This window comes from Mastacembelus armatus, chromosome 5 (assembly GCF_900324485.2).
Source record: "Mastacembelus armatus chromosome 5, fMasArm1.2, whole genome shotgun sequence".
NCBI classification, from domain to species: domain Eukaryota; kingdom Metazoa; phylum Chordata; class Actinopteri; order Synbranchiformes; family Mastacembelidae; genus Mastacembelus; species Mastacembelus armatus.
The window spans coordinates 1,602,055-1,620,000 of NC_046637.1; the positions used below are offsets into that span (position 1 = coordinate 1,602,055).

The 17,946-nt window shown below is 44.7% G+C and overlaps 1 protein-coding gene across 9 annotated transcripts in view; it reads left to right on the top strand.

Annotated features, from left to right (window-relative positions):
- LOC113129966 (dedicator of cytokinesis protein 3-like) overlaps window positions 1-17,946 on the top strand; it is a 131,575-nt gene that overhangs the window by 66,669 nt on the left and 46,960 nt on the right. For all 9 annotated transcript variants that reach the window (XM_026306242.2, XM_033325205.1, XM_033325202.1 and 6 more), the window contains exon 5: window positions 2,574-2,670. In XM_026306242.2, coding sequence (XP_026162027.1) covers window positions 2,574-2,670 — 97 coding nt within the window. The remainder of the gene's footprint in view (window positions 1-2,573; window positions 2,671-17,946) is intronic.

Below are 17,946 nucleotides of genomic sequence, written 5' to 3' on the forward strand. Positions count from 1 at the left end.
CAAGTTGCACCAAAAGCTTATGATAAATACACATGTATCACATCAGTAGATCTGTGAGATCTGTCAGGTACCAAAGTGAGGCAGGGCACCAGGACACGTTCTTCATGACATTGTTCTTCTTTGTTTTGGGTTCCTGAATTTGGTGGTTTAGTTATTTTCTGTTCCAGTATCAGTGATGAGATATTTAGCCAGGTGTCGGTGTCGGTGTCAGGACGTTCTGTGGTAAGAGGAGCAGCATCAATCAACAACATGCAGACTGAAACCCTCCAGTCCACAGGTGTCGGAGCTACCTGCTGTAAACAGACTGAGTTAATGTGGAATTTTCTGTAAAGGGGAAATGATTTTCTTTTTATTTGTCACAAATTAAAGTGAACAGAACGTCCAGCTCAGCTGCTGTTTTGACGTTGGGACTGGTTTAGCCGGAGAACAGCACTGACGTTCTGACGTCAGACCCAGTGTCTCCGTCTTTGGTGAGAATATATGAGCCGTTTGTGAGTCGGCGTGCCGAGGCCTTTAATGAGCACGGTCCAACCACAGGCACCGACTGATCTGAGCTTTAGACTGAGCTCTGTTTGTGAGTCACTTCTCCTCAGCCACTTTAAAGTGATGAGCCCATGAAAGATTGATGTGTGAATCTGCTGATTAGGAACTGGTCTGGTTCCCTCCACATTATTCTGCTCATCCAGGGTTTCAAAGCCAGAGAAATGTGTTGAAAACTGCCAGCAAACTGCCTCCATGGAGCTTCTTGTTAAAACAATTAGATTTTAGACTTTTTCATGACAGGTTCTTCTAATCACTATTGACAAGAAATATGTCACACGGGCCAAAATCGTGAAGCTCTGCAGCGAAACAGCATCAGTTAAAATAGAGACCAAGAGACCGACGCCTTTAAAGTTCGCAGCACAGCTGAGCGCTTTAAATATTTTGTGAACCGAGCGGAGACAAAAAGAATTTCCTAAAAATCACTGTTATACACTCGAGGGTTTGAACAGAGAGAAAAAGTTTATGAATGAAATATTTGCACAGAGAATCATAAAGGGATGTAGTTCAGAGGAAGAATAGTGGAGGAGAGGGAGCAAAACTGGGAGCAGAGAGACATGAGAGAGAGAAAAGGCTAAATTATCTGGACACACGTTTGCACACGGAGAGAAGAGACGGAGCTCAGGCAAGAAAACCGCAGAGGAGGAAAGATGGAGGACAGTTGTGCAAGAGAATATAGGAGAGAGCCGAGGATGAAAAGAAAGCGAAGACAAATATAGAAGAAGGAGAGCAGAAGGGAACATAAAATAGATGCAATAAAGCAGCAGAGCGGAGTGGAGGAGGAACTAAGGGGAATGAAGGGAAGGAAAAGAACCTGAGGAGGAACAATATGAGGGAAGCAGGGAAGCGAAGGAGGGAGGGGGAGAAAGGAGGGAGAGATTAGACTGAGTGAAATGTAGAACAGAGGAGCAGAGGAGGAGAAGCGTCTCAGATACAAGTGTAACTAATGTGGGTGAAATCAGCAGGCGGCTGGCAGCTACGGCTCAGATGGGAGATCAGCTAATCTGGCACACTGGCTTTTATTAATTAATCAGTTATGAGACGTAGAGGAGACGTGAGGTGCAGAGTAAAAACCAGGAGCTGTGGATGGAAGACGAGAAAAGGGTAGAGAGGGAGGGAGTGTGAGGAAGTGTGTGTGTGTGTGTGTGTGTGTGTGAGAGAGGGGATCTAATATTCCCGACTCCAGGGCTGAGACGGTGACTCAGCTTTCAATTTTAGCGAACAACTCCCCTGTGGTCAAAGTTATGTGGGAAACAAAGGAAGGAGAGAGTTAGCACACAGTGATTTTCCAAGTCAGTGAGGTGAACTGAGGTCTTCAGCTGCTGCACCACTCTGACACTTTAATTGCTGCCTTTTTTTTTTTCCTCAGGTGTGTGCAGAGCTGTGGGGCTGCACATCATCCGTTACACACCTGTGCTCTTCACGCAGCTTCCTAACTTTTACTGTCACAGTCAATGTTGCGAGGAAAAGCAGGCACAGGCTCTTTAAGGGTAATTAGTCAGTCAGACCATGTGGAGCAGTGACATGTGTGGCAGCTTACACAGCCTGGGATCTCAGACATAGGTGCATTATTATGGATGTATTGATTTGGGTCAAATGTTCTGGTTCTGTCCAGGTTAACTTTGTGCTGTTGGTTGGTGTGAACGTTCAAAATATAAACCAGTTTTTCTACCAAACCGCAGGCTGGACTGTTTCTGTTTCAGATCACAGCAGTGGACGTGCTGTGCTGAATATGAATAATAATAATGACGTGGTCAGTTGTGCTGCTCTGCCTCTGGGCTGAGTCGGACTGTGTCAGGCCTACGAATGTTAACTCTCTGTTGTTGAAGCCCGACTGAACGTGAAGCATCACGATGGGCCCAGTTCTGTGGCGACGAACGAGCTCAGCTTCTGTTCTTCACTCAGATGTCTCTGTGCCATGGACATGTTGCTCTTTGTGTCTCTAAACGTGCTTCAGGTGTCGACCTGAAACAGTAATTAGACCCGGTGGCTGTGAATGAAACTGTGTGTTTTTCTGTTATATCACCTCACAGGCCGAACGAGACCGTGGTGCCTCTGGAGGACCCCATTGTTACTGAGGTGACGTCAACGCTGCAGGAGTGGGCCTTGCTATGGAAGCAGCTCTATGTGGTAAGTAGCACAGAATATTTTCATTCAATATATCACTGCAGATTGTGTGTGTGTGTGTGTGTGTGTGTGTGTGTGTGTGTGTGTGTGGTTGCCTGCACTTTGGGACCTCGTGCACGAGGGCCTTCCATTAGCAGCATGAGAAACCTCATTACTCACGCTCGTATTGGGAAGGTGTCCCAGAATCGATGCAGCTCAAAAGACAAACATGTGCTTTAATTGTAAAGCTGGTTAGTTGTGGAGGAGCAAGCTGCTCTTTGCACCTGGTTGCTAACAGGCAGCCACTTCCTTCCACTTGAACAGCAGAGTTGTGATGATCTGACAAGGGGTTTTATAAATTCATGAGCTCTCAGCTCCGATATCTCCTGTCTGGTTTTTCATAAACAAACCGTGTTCACATGCACTGCAGCCTGTAAAAGCAGTCCCACACTTTGTGTTTTGATGCGACAGTGGTCCCTGCACGTCTCCAACAGCGTCTTTGTTTCATTCAGACTCACGCTGAGATCCCCGGCAGCTGGTTTCGCTGGATGCTACAGCTGTTACTGATGTTTGCATGGAGGGAAACTCTGCATTATGTCACCCACTGGAGCGCTTGGCATTTTCTCCCAGCTAGCTCACATGCTAAGATTTAATCTCTTGTAGAAAAACGTTTTGCGGAAATAGAAGCAAACACTAATCCCCTTGCTTCCAGTCTTTGCATGTTTCATTATCTCACATTAGCCCGAAGTGTGTTTTTCCCACGTTCATGCTGAGAAACAGCTGCATTAAGGCCTCGAACGGCAGACGATGCTAAGATGTTACGTTTTTTAACTTTGTCCTGGGGAAGTTTGCAGGTTATTCCAGGGTCTTACTCTCTTTGCATCTCCATTTTGTTTTCAGGATTGTTTTTTGTGCTGTGTCCTGCAGTGAATAACTCACATCCATCCTGAGCTGGTTCTCTCTCATCAGCCCATTAAATGATGCTTTCAGGTGTTTTTATGCTGATTATCAGATGATCTCTAGTGTACGGAGCAAAAGCTACTGTTATCCACAAAATGTAGGGACATTATAAAGTAGTTTAGTTAATGATCGGGTTGTTTGGGTGAAGCTGTGGAGGCTGAAACTTATTCTGGCCTTCAGGCCTGTGTGTTGCTGTTACACACTTTTCTCCCTTCACTTTTCCTTTTGCACTTTCTGTTTTTCTCTCACATCACGTGTTTTTATGGGATTTCATTTGGTACGTGAATGTAGAGGGACGGGTGTTCTCTGATTTAACTGGTTAAAATCTAAATCTGTGACTATCTTCTGTCTGCTGCCTCTGATCTGATGGTTATTTACCTCACTCAGCTTCCTAATGTCCTGGCAGTCCTGTCGCTCTGTGCTTTGGTTCAGAGTTACCAGACTTTTGTCTTTGCTCCCTGCTGGTGCTGAAGAGACGACAACTAAAACTGTTTTGTCGGGTTCTGCTAGACAGATTTTCTATTTTGGTCCTGACAGACCACTCAGACATTACTGTCTGTTCTCTATCACTGAGGAAGCAAATGTCCCCATAAACACAGCAAATGATTCATCAGCAGCTCCAACAGAGTCTGTTTGAAAAAAAAAAAGATAAAACACTTTCAGACCATCTCAGTCGTCAATCACACAAATCCATGTATGGATGTATGTAGCACTCAGCAACAGACCAGGCACCTCAGCTCTTACTTTTCTCACACACACACACACACACACACACACACACACACACACACACACACACACACACACACAGCCTGCCAGAAAGCCTTAACACATGTAGTGATGCTCACACATGACAGTGTGTCCATCATGCAGTGACACATGAACAAACCCACAAAATAAAGACACAGTGAACCTTCAGTAAATGGGTGTTTTGTGGCACCAAAATCCTCCAGAGGTGACAAATGCAGCAGAGCCGAAAGGTCAAATCACACACACACACACACACACTGAGACACACACACACACACTGAGACACACACAGGCAGGTGCAGCACAGGCATGTCCTTCACTGTGCCAGTGCATGTTGTCTGTGCTGTCCTCTCTCGAGCTTTCGTCCTCTCTCCAGTGTTTTGTGAGTGTGACCTTTGCTCGCTGCCACGGGGAGTTTGCACATCGCTCACAGTGAGAGAGTGTGAGGGAAAGAGATGGAAAGAAGAAAGAAGAAGCTGAGGAAGAAAGACTGACCAAGAAAAGACAAAGTATGTGAGTGGGAAGAAGAGACAGCTGACAAAGGGAGCAACAGAGAGTGAGACATCACACTGAGAGAGAGGATAGAAATTATCCACTGAAATTACAACCAAAGAAAAATGTCAGAGAACACAGACTGTCAGACTCACGGACAGATGAGGAGACAACGGAGCCGTCGGCACAGACGTGTAAAGGCCCCCACCCGTCCTGCACCTCTAGGAGCCGAACTCATTGCTGAAGCTGAACTGGTCCAAAGTGGTAAAGTGTCAGAAAGTGAAATGTCAGAGATGCAGTGATGCTTCCTTCCATCTTTCCTGCAGCAGCAGAAGGAAATGAAGCCTTGGAGATGGAGGCAAACAGTTTCCTCCAGGTGTCCCAGCTTTGGCTGAGACTGGGCTCCATGTTCAACAACAACAGGTGCTGTCTGTGCCAACAATGTTAGACTCAGTGTGTTAGGCTGATTAATTACATTCATTTCCATCAACTCATTCCCAGTTATTTTTTAAAAAGTCTTCTTATGTTTCCTTATGTTTTGACTTCATAGACTCTGAGGCGTCACAGTAAACCACAGACATTTTTATGACGAGTGGAAAATTGAGCTGACCCTAAACTTTTGGCCGGTCGTAGATGTTTTATAGCGTGTCCATTTCCTCATGTTGTGAGTTATTGCGCTTTTGTTATCAGTCTTTTACAGCCTCCTGTGAATAAGCATGGACACATAAATAGGAATAAAGTGAATGAGAAAGAGAACAAAAGGGGCAGAAAGTGAGGATGAGGAAGGTGGAGAGTAGAAGAATAAGATGTGCTGCCTCTCTGTCTCTGCAAAGCTATAACTCCTTTCTATTATTATCATGATTAGTCTTTTTATTCTTCTCTTTGCTTTCGGTTTCTCCATATCTTTGTCTCTCTCCTTTTTTCCTTCTGTTCTGCCTCTTTCTTCCTTCTCTTTGTTTCCGTTACACACTGGTGTCAAAGTAGATGAGATTACATGTTGTGTTGTGTGTGTGTGGGCGGAGGAGTGTGAACAGGAAAGACGGAGGAGAGGGAGAGGTGACAGCTGATGGAACAATGATGGAGGGATGTGACGACAGGGATAAATGCAGCGGGGGACATTTGTTTTCTGTGAAATGTGCTGAAAGGTTTGTGTGGATGTGAGTCCGGCTCTTTTTGCTACTTTCTGTAGCTGCACGAACGTTTCACAGCTGAAATGCAGAAAACTCTGCAGTTTAATATCCGTGAGTTTTAGCAGCTGTAGGTGTAAAGATGTTTGACATACAATGAATGTTGTCCTTGTTTTTATCGGCGTTCTAATTTAATGCAGCAGTGATTCAGTCGCTGATTGTATCTTCTGCCCTTCTGATGCTTTAGTTTCAGATGCGTCACAAACACATGAAGGTTGTTTTTTTTTTTGTGTGTGTTTTTATTTTTGAATAGAAAAGAGCGACAGCCCAGGGTGAAAACATGCACTACAACACACAGTTAAAAACACACACCAAGTGACACACACACACATACTCGGGTGTGTTTACAGACACACTCACACACACAGATCAGGAAAAGGCCCGATCTGACACAGGAATCGTCTCCGGTTCGTTTCAGCCTGATAATGTATTAGACAAGTAGACGCCAGTTATTTGTAATGGAGCCTGATGTGGCAGCTGAACAGTGAAAGATGCTTTTTATGCTGTTTAGAAGAAAACTGCATCATCATCATAACTGAACCAACCTGCTGCGTCTCAGTGGGCGCAGTGACTCCAGTGCCGACTCTGTTGTGGAGGTTCAGGGAAGTGACGACTCACGTTAAACTGCAGGGATGTTGGTCTCAGAATAAACATGAGTTCAGTCCAGTCATATTCAAACTTCTCTCCGAGTCAGAATAGACACAAACACGGGACATATCCATCTGGGGGCGGAGCTAACTGCAGGGAAATAACATTATTATTTATTTATTATTATTATTTTAACACAGCAGGTTAAAATAAATCATTCTTTAAGAACAAACACATGAATGTCAGAGATACATTAGACAGAAAGATAGAAAATGATGCGGTGAAGTGACAGAGAGGCAGCTACAAATGAACACAGACATTTCTTCGTTATTTAACAATATTTAAATTAAAGTGGAGACAACAGTTTGTGTTTGGACGAAGACCAAGTTCCTGTTCAATTTCGATGGTTGTAACAGGAAATAGGAGGAAAAGAAGCGTTTCCAAAATAAAACATGAGTGAAAATCAATGAAATAAGAAACAGCTGTAGACACTTTGCTGTGCTCTTTGCAATGTGGCCTCCCAGAAACAAACACTCAAATATTGATGATTGGGAGAAATGACAGATGCTTTTAGTTGATTGCTTGTTCTGTGGTTTAATGGCGATTCTTCCTTTGACTGTGATGTCTGGAGATAATGGCTGTGTGGTTGGCAGGTTGTTTAATGTCAGAGCTCTGTGCTGTGTTGTCGTATGACAGGAGACAGACAGTAACTGTGTGTGTGTGTGTGTGTGTGTGTGTGTGTGTGTGTGTGTGTCAGTCACTGAAGACTGCAACTGGACAGAAATCATGGGAATATTTCACTTTGGTAGAGATTCTGTTTTCATTGGGTATGTAAGATGACTTGGGACAGCACGGTGGTTTAGTGGTCAGCACTGTTGCCTCACATCAAGAAGGTTCCTGGTTTGAAACCCATCAGGGGCCTTTCTGTGTGGAGTCTGCATGTTCTCCCTGTGCTTGTGTGGGTTTTCTCCAGGTACTCTGGTTTCCTCCCACAGTCCAAAAACATGTATGTCAGGTTGATTGGTGACTCTAAATTGCCCATAGGAGTGAGTGTGAGTGTGTGAGGTTGTTGGTCTCTATGTGGCCCTGTGATGGACTGGGGACCTGTCCAGGGTGGACCCCTGCCTTTCACCCAAAGAGCGCTGGGATAGGCTCCAGCAGGTCCCTGGGACCCTGGTTAGGACTAAGGGGGTCTAGATGATGGATGGATGGAACGCGGCTTCTTTGCACTGATCATCTGCAGCTTGACAACATTAACAACCTCCTAGAAATTACATTCAAATATTATTAATAGACTTTTTCCTCTGCAGATTCTCCCAGTGAGGCTTTATCAACCTTAATCAAAGTGATTTTGTTGCCAGAAACCTAAATGTTAAAATTTTGCAGAAAACTAATTAGCAGCATTTAAACTTATTTCCTAATCAGTCAGTTATTCAGTGTTTCTCAGTGAGTCTCCTTCACAGCTTCTGTTGCTTTGCAGGCTTTAATTTCTTCCCTTGTCTTCTGAACAGTTTGTCTTGTATTTAAGCAGACGTCATCATTCAAATGGGCTGATTAATAATTGATTGTTGGAAAAATGGCAACAAGGATTGTGTCCAAACTTAATGATGATGATTATGATGATGATGATGCTAAAACAGTAGAGAGGCTATTTTTAATAATTATATATGAAAGAAAAAAAACTGATCAACCAGCTGCTGCAGCCTTGAAGGGGTTTTTTTCAGAGGACGAGGGACGTGTGACAAGAGAACATGAGGGAGAGTAAAGGATGTGACGTCCAACAGGAGCTGAAATGCAGACTAGACGGGAGGTGGAGGAAGAAGTAAGAAAAGAGCATGGAGGACACAAAGAGGCATCATCAGCTACATCATCACAAAAATAAAGGAGTGTGGGGGGAGGATAGAAGGATGGAAATCTACAAAAGATTGAGACATTCACTGGATTGTTTTGGCAGAAAGCAGGAAATGTTTTGTTAGTTACAAGTAACTGAAACGAGCATCTATGAAAGGACGAGACGGGACAGAGGGAAGGTGAAGGCAGTAACACTGTGAGCGAGGAGATGAACTGGTGGTGGGATGGAGACGGTAGGAAAGATCATGTTGTTAGATGTAAATGAACATTATAAGGGGCAGCACGGTGGTTTAGTGGTTAGCACTGTTGCCTCACAGCAAGAAGGTTCCTGGTTTGAAACCCATCAGGGGCCTTTCTGTGTGGAGTCTGCATGTTCTCCCTGTGCTTGTGTGGGTTTCCTCCAGGTACTCTGGTTTCCTCCCACAGTCCAAAAACATGTACAGTGGTGTGAAAAAGTGTTGGCCTCCTTCCTGGTTTCTAATATTTTTCCATGTTTGTCACTTTAATGTTTCAGATCATCAAACAAATTTAAATATTAGTCAATTAGAGACATTATTATATGATGATGAGCAGGTGTGAGTGTAATGAGTGTATAGATGGATTTGATTGTTATTCTTGCTACTGTACAGACTAGAGAGCAAATAGGTTTTTTATTGTGTTTCTATAAGTTCAGTTGAATAACAACTGAAAACATGGAGGTCTTGTCCAGTAGTGTGTCCTGCTCCGACTTGTTGCTGTAGGTTTGGTCATATGTGAAACATCCTGTCGCTGTGGAAGGTGCCGGTTGACTTTTAGTCTAATTTTTGAGTTAAAACCTGTGATATCCTGAGCTCTAGTTTCTTTCTGTCTTTCAACAAATGATCGGATGTGAGAGGTCGAGGAGGAAGCAGCGTCGGGCCGGGGCCCCGATCGTTGCCACAATTAACAAGATGAAAACAAGGTGTTACTTCTTCTCCCACGGGAGATGTAGGGGTTGACAAACTTGTCCCTCTCTCCATCCGTCTTTCTGTCTTTCACATGCACGGACATCACACGTTTCATTCCGAGGCTCTCTGCGGACAGCAGCCCGAGGGTATCAGCTCAGCTGTCAGACGTCTTTATCATTTCCCGCGGTGCCGTATGTCACTGTCTGCGGAGAGCTCACCTCGCCGTGGCGTCTCTCAGCTTTCTGCACGTTCTCCAACATTGCAAAAGTGGAGAGGAAGCTCGGTGCCGCAGACTGGCCCGTGGGTGGGTGGGTGGGCGGGAGAGAGAGAGAGAGAGGTGAGAAGAGATAAAGAAAGAAGAGAAAGATGGAGACTGGGAGCAGGTCAGGGGATGAGGGAGAGAGGTGGAGTGTAGTTTAGGTGCACACGGGCACACAGAGGACTGGTGATGCTCCAGTGCATTGTGAGTGCAGCTCAAGTCATTTGACAGCCTGTGATTTTCTCCTCATCTGCTGGGTTGGATTCCTGTTCAGCAGCTTACCACAGCTAGAACCAGAGAACCAGAGAGAGGCGAGGAGGGAAACAACTGGATTTTTCTTCCTTTCACACCTGTAAGTAGCTGCAGTCGTCTCCTACGTTTGCACCTTCGTCTGTGTTGAAATAGCTTCTGTCGTCATCAGGTGTGTGTGTGTGTGAGTGAGAGAGTTGTCTGTGCAGACTCAAAGTATGTTTTTGTCCCCTCTAGTGGGTTTAACCTGCAGCCTGTCCTGTATATCTCTCTGCTCAGGGTCCATACGCTCCAGTAAGTGCACTGTCATATATTTGCTCTGATGACTCACCCGTTGTTGCCACGGAGACGAGGCCATTGTTGGCATAAAGTGGCTGTTGTTCGTTTTTCCTTATTTTTGTTATTGCGTCAGTGCCGTGATAAATCTACTGATAGCTGCTTTGTTAAAGCCTCAGTTATTTTAGTTGCATCAGCTGCTGAAACAAGTGGCTGTGTGTGTGTGTGCGTGTGCGTGTGCGTGTGTGCGTGTGTGTGTGTGTGTGTTTCTAGTCCTCCATTACATCTAGTTTTACTCCTGCATCACGTAATAATTAAGATTTCATGGCCTTCCATGATGCAGTGACAGCACTGACCAGACCTTCAGTAACAACCACAGTTTTCTGTTAAACTGATGAGAACATACAGGTTTTACTGAGCTCTGTTTACTGATGTCACTTCCTCAGAAACCATGTTCTGTCTTGCAGCTATGTAAGTACTTCCAAATAGATTTTAGTTTTTTAGAATAAGCTCCAGTTTTCCTGCATCTCTTCAAATCTGGCATAAATATCTACATGGACTCAAAGATGAACTGATCCAAGTTACTGTGACCTCATGTTTGTCCCGTTTTTGTGATATTTTTTGTGATATTTCCGAAACACGTTGAGTGGATGCTTTTAAATGTGGGGGCCTCATAGTCCGTGTTGTTGGATGCAGGCAGCTGCAGTGTGTAATTCTAGTTATATGGGTTTTGTAAACCATTGTGCTCGCAGAATCTCTTGCATCACAGCGTTTTGTGTGATGTTGCAGATTAGCCATCGCTGTATGACTTGGATGGGTTTTAAATATAAACCTCTGTTTGCATTGGGCTTTTATTTAAGCATTGATTTTTGCATAAACCAATAAAGTCATTATGGCCTTCTGTTGTCGGACCAATGGGATTGTCTTGAAAGGTTTTATATATTGATACCTGGTTTATAAATTGTGTTGTAAGTAGTTTGCTGCTTCTTAGTTTCTGTTCTTAAAAAGCTGTGAATTGTTACGACGTGTTGTTTGGTTAACACTTCGCCCTCATCATCTTATTTTATGTTATCATCCCTTTCAGTCCTGTGAAGCAGCATCAGAAATATTTTTACAGCACTTCAGTGTGACTTTTATCCTGGACATCATCACCTTTGACCCCTCTGAGTGTGACCTCCTGTGTTCAGCTGTGTGTGCAGGTTGTCCTTCCAAAATCTGAGTCCAAGCAGTCTGTTGTTGTTCATGTGCCCAATGATTCATGTGTTTAATAATATGGCGAGAGGTGTCCTTCCAAAGTCTGAGCTCTCCCCTCTGTTTAGCTGAAACTTCCACTTCACTCTATATTTATATCACATTTGGAAACATAGTCTATGTAGGTGGATCATGGGGGGGGGGTGTCCAGGGTGACATTGCCAGGTCCTGCAGTGTCTCCTTCTCTGTTTGGACTGTCTTTATTCCACAATGTTGGAAAAAGTGATGCAAATAAATTCAGCTGGCCTGAAAACCTAGGCCTGGGTTAGATATGATTCCTGGTTTGTTGTCACATGTTCTGTGGTTCCAAGCAAATGTGAAACCGTCTCTTTCCATGTATGACAGAAGTGTTATCTGCGCCATATCTGGCTTGGCTCACTGGTACCAGTCTGATCACTGTAATGGACTAAACATTGGAATCAGCCAGGTTTCACTCTCTCGCCTGCAGCTCGTCCAAAACGCTGCTGCTGAGCTTCTTGATGCTTAAATATTGACCCCGCTGCCCCCATACGAGCGTCTCTTCATTGGCTCCTGGTTCGTTCCAGGATTGGTGCTTGGTTTTTGATGTAACAGCTCCTGAACTGTGGAAAAGTCTCTCACTCCACTCTAGGACTGCTTCACACCTGCCAACTCTAAATCCTGGCTGAGAACCATCTTAGACTTTGGCTTTTAACTTTTAGTGATGTGTGTTTTCATGTTTGTCGTGTTTTTTGTGTATTTATTTTTATCTGCTTCTCTGACTGACTGTTCTACAGGCCTTTGGTCCACTGCTGTTGTTTTTAAATGTCCTTAGAAGTAAAGTGACTTGAGTTGGCAGGTGGTGAAACCTGTCCACCTCTTGAACCAGCCACAGCATGGGAGACAGCAGCTGGCGTCCCTGCTCCCACATCCTGTCTTACAGGACGGCGTCTGCAGCAGACTAACAAGCACAGGACACGACACGTAGAGAGAGTTGCCTTCCCCGGCGTCTGACAGCCAGGACGACACGGTGACGACGCAGGAACAGCAGTTTTTAAATTTACTCCACTGAAGGACATTTGTTTTATTTCTGCAGTGGACGTTAGTAAGCAGCAGCCAGAGTCGGGCACAAATATACAGTCCAGTGTCCGGACCTGCTGATGTTCCCAGACAGCAGCAGAGGAGCCTTTAAACAAACTTGTTTTGCTCAGTGCTTGTAGCTGTGAAAAGCATGTTAATAATGTTAATAATGGAAAAAGTGCAATAGAACAATAACTGATAGTGAAAATACTGTAAGTTAACCCTGCAGGTTTAAATGATCAAAAACAGGCTCAGTTTAAATCCCACATGAACCTGCCACAGGAATAACAGTGAAGGAATCTGAATATCGTGTGTTTTCACACTAAAGTCTGACAGCGAGCGTATTTAATGCAGCCCTCAGTGACGGCTGAGAAGATGAAGATGAAAAATGTTTGACTGAACAAAGAACTCTTTACTTTTGGAGAAAACTTTGTGCTTCATGTTGTTTATTTACTTTCAGCGATGTGGAGTTCAAGGTTTCATCGGATGAAGCTCTTCTCTGCGCTGCAGCTTCACGGTCTCGACTCAAAGACGTGCGTTACGTAAATATCTTCACCTTTTTCAGACTTACCCTGTGGAAGCAGCAGCAGCAGCAGCAGCAGCAGTGTGACGCAGCAGCGGCTCTTTGTGTGGCTCCCTGGTGATTTGCCTCAACACTTTTGTTTCCAGTGAGGCAGCAGCCGGTGTGACGGGCGGGAAAATGAAGTGGGATGTTTGCTAATGGATCAGAGGTGTCATGAGTGTCCCCTCTGATTTGGGAGGTGTCAGGCCCACTCACATCCTATTAGGAGGCCTGGAAGTGGTGGAAAGTAATCTGTTACATTACAGATTACCTGATTAAAGTTTCAGTCTGCGTTGTCAGAGTGTGTTAGTGTCGGGGGCTGAGGCAGCAACCTGACGACTGTGAACATCTCAGACCAAATGACTTTACGTCAGCTGTAAATCCTAAACAAGACGACCCTGAACCTGTGCTGGGTTCTCGTTAGGACAGGCCATGTCGCCTGGTGAACTCGGAGTACCAGCAACATTCTTATCATGTTTTTTTTTTTTTTTAAGATCTTACCAGTTTGTTCAGTCCCAAATCTGATCAGCGTCATTTCCAGCGGAGTCAGGCAGCTGTTTTCAGAAAGGAAGCTCTGATAAAGCCACTGTTCCTCCACGGACTCAGTTAGCATCGAACAGGTGAACACTGGGAACGTCAGTTATATTCTCAAGACAGAGGTAACTACATTTGTCAGGCTGCCAGACACACGACTCCTAATTAACACCAGCTCCATGAGCTGAATGTCCAACAAGGCAAATATGCCCCAACACGTCTGACAGCACAAAGCACATCACGTTTGTTTGGCTTGTTGTTGAGAAAATGATTAATAGATCAACAGATCCTTAGAAGTCAGGACATAAAGCTTCTGAATACATTATATTGTTGTTATATATATATATTGTTTATACTTTAAGATGCTAATCCAGCATTTGGAACATTTGCAGTGAAAGTTCACCACATGCTTTTTCTCTTCTCGTTTGACAGGCGTGAAAATGCAGCAGGTCCCATTAGACACTGGAGCCGTCAGACCCAGTAAATCCTCAATCATATATTTATGTCGAGCTGTGACGATCTCTGGAGCCCCACCTTTGGTCCCTGAACCAGAGCATGAAACCCTGGTGATGTAGTTTTATGTTCAGGTGGAGGATGTGGGGGTGTTTGTTAATGGAAGGGAGATGTTATGGTGGGCCTTTCTATTTTGTGGGCTGTCAGAGTGATTAAGATCTTTGTATTATGTCCCTCTGACTCTGTAAAGCAAAAGGCCAATTCAGCAATAAAGAGGAAAGTAAATTTTTGATTTAGTCGACAGGGGCGAGCCCTGCAGCCCTGGAGGAAGCTGCCTTGCACGGCTACACACGAGTAGCTGTTTTCTTTCTCCTGCTGCTCAGCCTCACGCCTTGATTTGGTTTGGAACAGAGAGAAACGTAATGTACAGTAAGACTCTGTTTGGTTTCTGAATATTCCCTCCAATGAAACAGAATAGCTTTTCCAAGCAGCATCATTATCTGAGATTTGCTCGGCCGCTTTTCATAGTCCTCGGGTGGTAAAGACGTGCTAAACGGTGTTCGTGTGTGTTTGGATGTGAAGGTGTGATTACTCACCACAGTCAGGGGAAAGGTAGAGGAGGCAGTTAGGGAGGGAGAGAGGTAGGAGTCCACAAATAGTCGACACAAAAGAGATTTCTGCTCCGCAGCTGCAAAAAACTCTTTAGCGCTCGGTCGTGTCTGTGAGGCCGTATTTTCTCCTAAAGACAGACGGGTTGGGTAGTTGGATTTCAAAGCGCCGTATATCTGTACCTGTGCTGTGGGCGGGTGCATTTGGAGTGGCAGCTAGGTGGAGAAGGGACTCGGCCCGCTCCTGTTGTGCCTGCTGGTTGTTGCACCTGTTCCAAATCCGGTTTATTGACTCAGAAGAGGGTCAGAAGCCAAAGCACATCCTCCCACTGACTGGGACGACCAGATGTCCCGAATAAATCTGCAGTCCTGGTTTTTAAAGCGGGTTTCGGTCCAGTGCGGTAGATGCTTGAGTGTAAGGAATGCAGATGGGACTTTCAGTACATGTGATGCTGTTTGTTGACTTAAATCCAGCTGCAACACTGATTTTTAAGACTGTTTGGACTGCGTGACATCTGATAAATATTTGCTTCTTATAGTTGGTCAGTTAAATAACCAGACGAGCCCATGAACATGTCGCCCGTTTGTCTTTTGGTCCTAGAGCTGGACTGGCTGGACTCGACAGACTTTCATTCAGGTGCAGCAGGTATTTTGTGTTACAGTGTTTAATGCTGTGGAAGGAGCAATTCAACTAAAACTCACTGAAACGTCTTAAAGCTGGAAAACATTGATTTTATCCATGGATGCATGACCAGATTAATCTGTGTGTGATGTGTCCACGCCTACTTCTCATCTATCATCTCTACGTTCTCATCAAGCACTGTGAAAACTTAGTCGGAGGCAGTTTGATTTCTTGGATGCACCATTTGAATACAGCGATATAAAGTGGTGTCAAACCCGGGTCGGGGCTCCTGCGTCCCTGATGATTCGTCCTTGAGCGGCTGTGACTGTGTTTCATTAACGGCTGTGGACTGACTGTGAGTCTGTGGTGCCTCACGTTGTGGCTGCATGTGGTCCTGCAGTTAAATGATCTGCTTTACACGGTGAAAAACGACTGTCACCGTGACTCGGCTGAGTCAGCACCTCCTCTGAGTGGATGTGCAACTACTCTCACTTTATGTGAGGCTGTTTTATTTGTTAGACCGGCTTGCCAACTGTGGAAGTGGTTTAATAAAAACTATCAGGTTTGGTGAAGTTGCTGCTACAGGTAACAAACTAGTTTGGCCTCACTCACGTCTCTGTCCTCAGGCCTGCTGCTCAAACTACAATCAGAAGAACCTTTTTCTTTTGTTCCTCTATCCAGTGTTTTCAGCTGTGGTTCCTGCACTGCAGACACGTTCCTGTTGGTTCTTTCTCCTTCTGTTGAGGTGACCCTAGACCACGGGTACGTTACAGTGTCCCCGGCAGCTGCCGTGACGGCTCCCTGGTGGAAATGTGTTGGTGAACTCGCTGCTGTAAATAAGACCAGACTGATGTGTCTGCTCAGTCCGGTGCTGCAGCTTCAACCCTCCGACACATTTCAGCTATAAATGGTTTTATATACAGTGTGAGCTCCATGAGAGGACAGATAGTTAGCTTTTTGTTGTTGAAATGCACAGATGTGAAGATGTTTTGTTGATCGTCTGTTAATTGACCCAAAATGAGATGATAGATAAAAATAAAAACTGCTGTGAGTCAGTGTGACGTGCAGCAGGACGGGCTGATTGATCTGTGTTATGTTCTGGTTTCTGGACTCTCTGTGTGCACTGATAAATTATTGCTTGATGTTTAGCTTCATTCTCATTTGTTTAATCCAGCCCTGACTGTTGTGATGTGTAGTTGTTGTGATGTGTGAAGCTGTAGTGATGTGTAACGCCTAATTGAGAGCACAAGGAGCTAATTTATTAATTAGAATTCAGATTGTTTGAAGCAGATGGGCATGAATTTAATCAATTACCTTTTCATTGTCAGATCAACCCGTTTCTGTCTTTTCACCACTTTGACTCTGGGAACTTGTCTCTGGCAATTTGTCCAGTGTAAGAATTAATTAGAAAGAAAAAGAGCTGCATCATTGTTGAAAGTAAGTGTCCAGGTCTCTGTCCGTTAAGATGATTCCTGCATCAGTGATGGTTCTGAGCTCGTGCAGAATTTTAATATGGGCTCAGAGTGTGTTTCAAAGAGCATTAGCTTCTGCGTCCACTGGGCATCTCCTTAAAAACAAATGTGAACAGATGCTGAGGGCAACGGCTGTGCGTGATTCTTGTTGCTAAGCAACTACTGGAAATCTGTTTGAAATATGGCACTCTTCGGCTAAAAGTCGTACTATTTTTAACCTTGGGCGCTCGCCGTGCTGATTGCTAAACTCATGCTAATCATCCAGCACTGTTGGGACGGTGGAACGGGGTTCGCAGCGGGAGCCGGCGAGGAAGAGAAGCTGGTGCAGTGAAAAGGTTTCCCTGTGGACACGTTGGCTCCAAGCTGTATTATCATTTATAAATGGCTGTTACAACAGGGACCTGATCTTATAAAGTGATAGCGTGTTTTAAATTTCCTCTTGTAAACTCAGGCACTCAGTTGAAGCAGCAGCTCGATGTTTCCTCGCTCTCTCTCAGTGTTAGTGTGCACCTCTAACAGCTTCTGACCAACCCTGGAAAACAAAACTGGGATCAGACTGAGGTTTCAGCCTGACTTAAAATCCTGTCCTTCACTAAAGAATGTCAACCTTACAATATATATTCAGGAGTTACCTTCCAGAAGAGACCAGGGTTGTGAGTGGAATCAGGAGAACTGAAGAACAAGAAGAGCTTTTATTTTGGAGACATTATGTGTGTGGGTACTGTCTGGTCAGGGTGAACCATAAACTATAGACATGATAATAACAACAGTACAGTGTGTGAACAGCTGTACTAAATGGCACATCTGGGTAAAAGCGTCAGTCAGGTGTTTTGGCGTTGTCACGAGCTGGTCCAGGCTGTGGATCCATCTTCCTTCTAATCTCTGATCCCACTTATTCCTGCCCAGGCCGTAAATCTGTCCCAGCATGCACTGGGAGAAGAGCAGAGGAAACAATGGATACCAGAGATGTTTTAAGTGTGTTGTGTTACCTGCAGTAGCTCAGGTTCCCAAAAGCAGATCCACCTCCACTGCAGCCAGACTTATATAATGTGTGAATCCACAGGAGTCTCCTGCTGCTCCGCTGCTCTTTTCTCTTCTTCATGCACTTTGTTTCTGTACTTCACCGACATGTCAGAGCCAAACCTCGTACTGGTCTACATAAACTGCATGTACTGTATGTCTGAATACCAGTGTAGTCAGGTTTCATGCGTACACTATAGTG